Source organism: Apaloderma vittatum, unplaced genomic scaffold (genome assembly GCF_000703405.1).
Source record: "Apaloderma vittatum isolate BGI_N311 unplaced genomic scaffold, ASM70340v1 scaffold14461, whole genome shotgun sequence".
In the NCBI taxonomy this organism is placed as follows: domain Eukaryota; kingdom Metazoa; phylum Chordata; class Aves; order Trogoniformes; family Trogonidae; genus Apaloderma; species Apaloderma vittatum.
In genome coordinates, this window is record NW_009699730.1 from 16,645 (window position 1) to 25,043 (window position 8,399).

At 42.1% G+C, this 8,399-nt stretch overlaps 1 protein-coding gene across 1 annotated transcript in view; it reads right to left on the reverse strand.

The window, feature by feature from the left end:
* Nucleotides 1-6,088: 6,088 nt before the first annotated feature.
* The window catches only part of SAR1B (secretion associated, Ras related GTPase 1B), a 6,060-nt gene continuing 3,749 nt past the window's right edge, over nt 6,089-8,399 (reverse strand). The window contains exons 3-6 of the mRNA XM_009878517.1: nt 8,337-8,399; nt 7,532-7,635; nt 7,252-7,383; nt 6,089-6,776 (exon numbers count right to left, since the gene is read on the reverse strand). Of these exons, the coding sequence (XP_009876819.1) occupies nt 6,660-6,776; nt 7,252-7,383; nt 7,532-7,635; nt 8,337-8,399 (416 nt within the window). The 3' untranslated portion in view covers nt 6,089-6,659. The remainder of the gene's footprint in view (nt 6,777-7,251; nt 7,384-7,531; nt 7,636-8,336) is intronic.

Here is an 8,399-nt window from a genome sequence, read left to right on the forward strand (position 1 = left end):
GCGGTGAGTAGGAGAAAGTGGATGGGACGGACACACTTTCTAAAAAAAGTGCTCACATAAGCATCTCATTTTGTAGGAACACCCAAACCTCCTTACACCAATGCTAAAAGCGTCTCGGACGTCAGTAACAAAGCATAAGCACTGAGAAAAGGCAAACTACTCTGTCTCCAGGCAGCACCCAGAACTCCAGCTGCTCTCCCTGCTGAAGCTGCACATCTCAATTTCTCCCCCAGTATCTCCTGCAATTATTTATTCACCAGTACAGCAAAAGCTTTTAATTTTCTCTACTGCAAACTCCTGATTTTTCTAGCCTTTAAAACCTACCATGAGCACAGACTTTCGCTAAATGTCCTCTGCAATTTCCTCTCAGCAGCAATATTTTGAGCAGATTTATTTTAAGCCTCTTGCATATGTATATATATGTATACGTATATATTTACATATTACAGATATATTACATAAATACACACATAGCAAGGAATAGAAGAGTTAAGGGGCTCAGACAGGAATCTTCCTTTCATTGTCCCATTTATCTGAACCGAAACAAAAATCCTGCTCTGAGCAAGCAGTGAGAAAACAGCATTTGGGCACTGCGGCTGGAACCAGTGGTCCAGGCTGAGCTCAAAACCCAGCCCCAAGTGCTAACAGGCATGAGAGAGCTTAAAATATGTTTTTAAGACTTGCAGCTCATGCTTATCTCTGGTGCAATGTCAAGTGACCTCAGTTTTGTCCTTGGGGAACAGTTGACCAGGGTTCAAGTGACTTGGCAAAACCCAGCTTAGTGGTAGGACACCGGATAGATTTCAGAATAACTCAACGAGCAGCAGCATTCCCACAGCATGCACAGACCAACTGAGATCCAGCTCCTATCACCAGCTCACTTCTCTCTCTTCCCTTTGCTTTCACAAGCACCAGTTTCCAAATACCAGCCCTGGGGTCAGACCAAGAACAAGCTGCGGCAGAGCAGCGTTAGGAGCCCCGTTTGTAATTGTTCTCCCTCTTACCTTGCTGGCAAGAGGATATTTTTCCAATTCAATTAGTTTTTCCCCTTCCTCCAACTGCACAGCCAGGAACTTGGTCAAGTATTTCCTAGAGATGCCGGCACACCTTGCCAGGCAGCCCCTGTGCCCAGCACTGACTCTCCCTGCTCGCAGCCCGATTTTTGCCGCTAGCAAAGCTTTTCTACATTTTAAGAAACCTTTCACAAAGATTTGAACAAACTCTAACTTAAAGCAGATTCCCACCTTCCTCTCAGATGCCGCTTTCTCACTAGAAAGAAGCTTTCTCTGCTCCCTGTGCTACAAAACTTGAACCACCTTAGATCCTCCCGAGAGGGGTAAGATCAGGTTCCTGTCCTGAGCTCATGCTATCACCAGTGCCAGTCCCATCCCTCCCCAGCCCAGCAGCTCATCAGAGCACACCCCTTGTCAACAAACCAGGTTTGGGTACTCAAGTACCATTCAACTGCTGCGATCAGGTCTCCAACGGCTCATCTCTACCCCAAGCAACTGCCAAGGGTTTGCTCCAGCCAGCGCTGCTCCTGGGAGTTAACCAAGCCACTCCGACAGTAAAGTAAAAATTAAAAATTGTCATTTGCCTGGGCAAAAATCAGACATTTGGACACAATACTGAAAGTACGCCCTTAAATTCTCCTTTTACAGGGACAGCGCCTATTAACATCACACATTCAGGAGAGAAAACCAGAAATTACAAGTAGATCCAAGCTTTGCACCTACTCTATATATCGCAACTTGTTCTGCTGTTAACTTGCTACCTCCTGAGTTGTAGTTGGGTGCAACACAGCTGAAAGCGAACAGTAGGTGCTTAATGCAGCTTTTTTCTATGAATGCAGAGGAGGTGACCCCAAAACCCTGTTGATTTACACATGGTTTGTGCAGTATCTTCAGTAGCTTGCATGTGACAAAGGCTTCTGCCGTATGATGCCACAGTTTCTGTGAATGCCACGGCGCAGGGGTTGGAACTACACGATCTTTGAGGTCCCTTCTAGCCCAAATCATTCTATGATTCTAATCCAGGTAGTGACCAAGTATATTCCTCCTGACCTCACCTTCATCACAGGCCGAACAAGAGTCCTCCACCTCACGAGGATGTTGAGGCAGCACTAGCAGGTAGAAAGTTTCAAGATGCTGGAATGAAAGGCAACAAAGGCTCTAAAATGTTATTATAACTTTCTTACTATGATGGGACATGTGCCCCAAGAAAAGGAGTCATAAAGAAAAAACAAGGGAAGCGCCTTTTTGATGATCGTTTTACTGTAACTGCTCATCACCGGATCTCTAATTCCAGTTTGAAAGCAGCTAAGTAAGAAATAATTTGAAAAATATAAATTAAGAAGAAAATACACTTGGGGGTGGGAAACTGGTCTCTGTCACAGTAGGTTAACAGGCTTTCCCGTGGTGTGTGTCAAAGAGTGTTGAGCTGACGCAGTTCAATGAGCACCGAGACTCAGTGAGGACCCCACCAGGTTCAGTCCCACGGGCAGCTGGATCCCAGGGCAGCATCATCTGCCTCTAACATCAGATCCTTCCATTTCATTTTAAAACTGCAACAAAGGAAATGCCTTTTTTCCCATGCTCCAGGTTTTCCAAGTAGAGGAGTTGCTTCTATGCACACATGAAGAGAAACCCTAGCAAAGAGAGTGAATTATTATTACACTCGGCTGAAGAAAAACCCAGACTCACTCCTAGACCCTATACCAAGTCGGTACACTTTTTTCTACCTGTTTAAAACTCCTTCTCTTCTAATTCCAAGGCAGAATTTTATTTTCTTTTCCCAATACTTAAATTGCAGGCGTGGGATAGGATAATGTAACGCCACTACATTAAGAACACTTTCACCTTTAGCTTTTCTTCTGCTTTTATTATATAAATTATGCTTTCAAACATTCAGAGCACTCACATTTCAAAACAGAGAATGTTTAGTTCCACGCTGCGATACTAGTGCAAAGGGTGGTTTATCTAAGTGCAAATAAGTTACATGTCCCCACTGCCAGCCAGTGGATTCGGCTGTTTTTAATGTAACTCTTAAGCGTGTAACTAACAATTACGTTACCTACCCTACATCTGATGTGGTCAACAGGAATATTGGTAAAAACCAACAGTACAAACACGAGGACAGTTTCGCTTCGAGCTGACCTGTGAATTCACTGGGATTGGAGACCACCACCATCATTTTCCTCACCCGACTTCAGTCAGAAAGCAGGTAGATGCCAAATGTTCTCTCTCAAGCTCTATTCCAATTATTAAAATACAATAAAGCTCACACACATGCAGGTACTGTATTCCAGTGAATGCCACAGGACATCTTTGGCACATCGTAGGCAGTACCTGAACACTGAATACAGAAATATTAATGAAATAATCTTGACCTGGCAAGAGGGTAAATGAAAAAGCCCCAAAATTCTTTCTGTCTCCAATGCCAATAATTGTTGCTGAAAAATTTATTGAACCAAGACTGAAATACAGCAATGTCTCTCAGCTAGATAATACGTACCAAAACCCGAGTTTGATTAAATCCAAGCAAAATAAATCTTACTCATCCTGTCGATGGCAGTGTATGGGGTCACCGCAGTGAAACGCAGGCCATTTGGTCAGAAGTATTTATAGATATCTTAGATATCTGCGTTCATTTCTCTTAAAGAACTGCTTGGATGCAAAAACAGAGAATGAGACACTTTATAAATAACATCTTTATTAATGAGTTTTCTTTTTCACATTCTTTAAAGTGATGTTTAATTGAAATCTGCATAGTTAAGACTGCAAAAAGAAAAAAAAAAAGAAAAAAATAATCCTAGAGGTCAGGCCCCAGTGTGAATGTTACTTTTTTTTAAAGTCAGACTGGTCACAGCCACAGGAACAAGCAGAAAAAATAATCCTAGAAGTCAGGCCCCAGTGTGAATGTTACTTTTGTTTTAAGTCAGACTGGTCACAGCCACAGGAACAAGCAACCTCCAGGAAAAAATGACCAGGAAGATACTGAGGGGGTGAGAAGGAAAACCACCAGAAAACCTCTCGTAAGAATATTTGTCTGTTAATGAAGTCTTCACACAAAGACACACAACAGCCACCCACGTTCATGTGCACAACAGAACGCAAACTACAGGAGAGAGGCTTCCTCTGCTGAATGAAATGAACCAGGGCGAGATGATTTGGGTGTTTTGCCGAGTGTTGACCAGCTACTCCCACCACGGGAACCACTACAAGGCCCAGGCGGATCAACACAAGGTCCAGATTTCTTCATGCCCTTATTACAACCACATTGAAACTACCACCCTACAGCAGGAAACGCAAAACCGTACTTTCTGTAACATGAAGAATTACTCTTAACACACACTTTTAAAGCAGTATCATGCCTCCCTCCGTTTTTAATACTTAATACTACCATCCCTTACTGCTAATTGTCATTCCCAGAGCAGGGAAAGGGGACCTCTCGGTGCCATGGAAGGGCTCAGCTCGTGGAAGCTCTCGGCAGCGGGACGCCTCCACCTCCAGCTTCATTCCCATCCAGCACAGGCAACAGTCCCAAGTCTCCCACATCAACACCACAACGTGACTCTGCAAGTAGTACGGTTTTTTTTAATATTTACACTCTCCACTGATTTAGCTGTTAAAACCATCATCAGGAAACTCTAGAGAAGAAAAAAAATATATATAAAATAAAGCATGCCCCCTACGTAACAGCCATACGCTGGTAAGAGGTCATTTCTTACCTCCAGTTTTGATTTATCCAACAGAGACACTACTCTACAGCTGAGCACTAGTTTAAGTGCAGACTTCTCTTACAGCTGGTCGTTTGGAAAAAGCTGTTGGCTGCTGTCACTCTGAACTTCACCGTGCACAAACTGGGCTTAACACTTTGCACGTGCCTGTGCCGTAATAAACTTCAGTCACCATTTACATTAGTTCCGTTCTGAATTATTCATCTTATTCAGATGCACAATCTAGGACTGCGGGGAACTGATCATCAATATTCAGTCACACGAGTTCGAATCTGGGCAAGTAATAAGTCTCGTTTATTTGCTGTGAGCCTCTAGGCTTTAAATCTGAGATTCAAGCCCAGCAGGGCAACAAAGTTATTTATGAAATGAAAGCAGTCAAATACATTTGCTGCCACAGGTATTGGAAACATAAGGGCTAAAGAAGACCCAAGACAGTGAGTGAAAGGGATTCAGTAATAAAAGGGGGGAAAAAAAAAAATGAAACTACCCAGTGAAACTCAAACCCATCACAACGAAACAGTGACTCCAGAGCTGAAACTCTACCTTCAAGCCACAGATGAAAACATCTCCAGCACCCAGAAGCACCAACCATCAGCCAGCATCAACAAGGTGCTGAAAGACACACGTGCTTCAAGACCCTTTCTTCAAAAAATGCTCTGCTTTCTCCTCGGGGAACTAACGTGCTCAAAGGTGGAGAAAACCAGTCAGAAATCTGGGAACACGGCCTGCAGAAAACCATATACCACCCCAGAAATAAGCCACCCGCTGCCACACTGGCTGGGCTTCAGAGCAAAAGCACAGAAAACATTCCAGCCCCTCCCAGTTTGAAACCCCAAAAGTAGGACTGGCTGACTGGGAAGGGGCTGATCCATTTTCACAAGCAGTAAGAGCAACGGTTCTTTTTTTTCCATGGGGATTTCAAAGGTGAGTCTTATGTCCAACCCCAAATCTAATTAAATTAGGAACTGAACATCTAGTGCAGTGGTATCCTTAATTTCTTTGGGGAACGAAAACATAAAATAAATATTTCTTGTGTCACTTTTGGGTTTAATTCAAGAGACCTGTAGAGTAAGATCACTTCTGACATCAGTTCCAGATTAGATTGGCACAGCTGATTTACATTATTTGTACTTTTTAAAGGTGGTGGATCTAAAGGCATCGGATTAGATTTTTTCTTTTACTAATGCAAAATCCTAAAATAAATGCAACTTGGTAATCTGAGAAAATACCTTACTCTAACATACAAGGAAACTACTTTGCGGCCTTCTGTGTTTCACAAAAATATCCCACATGTTCAGACCATGAGGGCAGCCTCACTAGGTAAGACACACTAAAACGAAACATTTTCCATTAAAGTTGCCAAAAACTGAATTTAAATTTATTGCATGACGTTGCATAAGAAAGTATATTATTGAAAACCGTAAGGCATCATGCAATTATCCATCAGCTAATTATTTATTATTCCTTGAAAGATGGTTATATACTCTAAAGTTATAAAACCAGTTTCAAAAAAGTACATAAAAAATTTAACATAAGCTTTAAATACTTTTCACATGTTTGTAGTTTTTTTAGCTGTTAAAAAGTGCATTTAAACATACTGTACTGGAAAGTTGCTCTGACCAAAAGCGGTGCCGGAGACTTGTTAAATTAAAAGCTGCAAAAGAATGTCGCACGGGATTAGAAAGCTCACAAGTTGTGGTACTTAAACTTACAAACTTGCTCGAAATAATTTGTCAATTCTCACACTTACACTTTAGCGTACATGATATAATTAGCTAAAAATGTGGGTTTGGGTTGTTTGTGTTTTTTTTTTTAATAACTCAACAGTCAGACGAATTCAAGTTACATACACTGAGTGATCAAATAAGGAGCAGACTTAATATTCAGACATGGGACAGAATGTACTGGTGCGATTTTGGCATTAATCAATGTACTGGGCCATCCAGCGGAAGCCTTCTCCATAGCCTTGCCTCTTCAGCACGCTGCACATGAACACTTCCAGCGGCCTCGCGTTCAGCTCTTTCAGTGGTATACTGCCCTGCAGAGACACACAAATACGCCACGTGACAGCAACGGGACAAAAAAAAAAAACACCTCTGCTGCTTTACATGGACATTTGTTTCTGTGGGATGTCGTTATTTAACTTGTGCTGGATATCATAATTTTGAAAATAAATTAATCTAAAATACGTATGTGTTGAGAAATACGTGAAGCACATTCTCGCACGCGTTTGGAGAGGGTGAAGCACTCGAAACCAGAATGCGACTTCAGATTTCATTCCATATATGGTTATTGTGTACTAAGCACTTCATAAATTAAAAATCCACTTATTTCGCATAGCCAGAGTGAACTGGAATCAACACACAAATATAAGGCAAACAAACTCCCTAACGAGAAAAAAAAACCCCACACCACCAAACCAAACCAACCACCAAAGAAAACCCACACCTCAAGCAAAAAAATCCCCAAACACCTCTCAGATAAAAACACAAACAAGAAAGTAGGACCATTACCTTTCCTGTTGTCTGACCATACAGACCAAACATCTCTCGTAACCTCTCTTCACTGATTGCTTCAGGTCTGTCTATCTTGTTACCAAGAATTAGGATAGGCACATTAGCAATAGTTTCATCTGTCATTAGTGACTGCAAAGGAAAGGAGAAAAGAGGAGGGATTAATTTAGGTCACACCACTACTACTCATGCCCAGGTGGCAGCAGAGCTCCATGGGATACCGGGAATTTGAGCTCCTTTCTTAGAAGTTGAGGTTAACACTTAAATTACTTAAACTTACATCAAGTTCTTCTTTTGATTCAAGCAATCTTTCATGATCTGCACAGTCCACCAAGAACACAATGCCATTAATCGCAGGCAGGTAGTTTTTCCACACTCTGCGAGCTACAGGAAAGATGTGAATTTAAAGGAAAAAAAAAAAAAAAAGAAGGAAATTATCCCAAAAATTCAGAGCAACGCACATCAGTAAGTAAGAAGCAACAGGCTGCTTGGTTGTTTCTGGAGTTTTTTTTAAATGTCTTAACTTATGCTAACGGTCTTTGGGATGAAATTTCATGTTTTACAAAACTTGAAATAATGGAGCAAAAGCACCATTACCTGTACTGTTATCATCACTCTATCCCACGTGCACGCTGGAACGTTTTCTGTTTCCCCGGGAATGAACGTCAACAAAAATAAGTTTGAAACAGTAAGCTTAAAGGTGAATGTAAGTACTATTCCATACCTTGAATAGTACAGAATTCTCTTCAAAACACAGGTATGGGGCAAAAAATTCTGCTCTACTGCAGCTCTGGATGTGTCCTGGGTGGCTGCCCTAGGGGATCCTGCTCTGGCAGGAGGGTTGGACTAGATGGTCTCTAGAGGTCCCTTCCAACCCCAAACAGTCTGTGACTCTTGCCAAATTGCCTTTGGGCTTTGCGATAAGTGGTAGATACAGGCAAAAGAGCAGCTGATGCTTTTGACTGCCTGCGCTCTCTTCGACAGCAGAAAATCTCTGCAGCACGGTTGTATTTCTGATCCGCAACAAATGGATTGTAGACAGCTCCAACCCCAGGCAGCGAAGTTAAGGCAATGGATTCTCTTACCTTGAGCGTGTCCCCCCAGATCGAAGGTGGTGAAAGTCATGCCAGCAATTGTCAGCTCTTCCG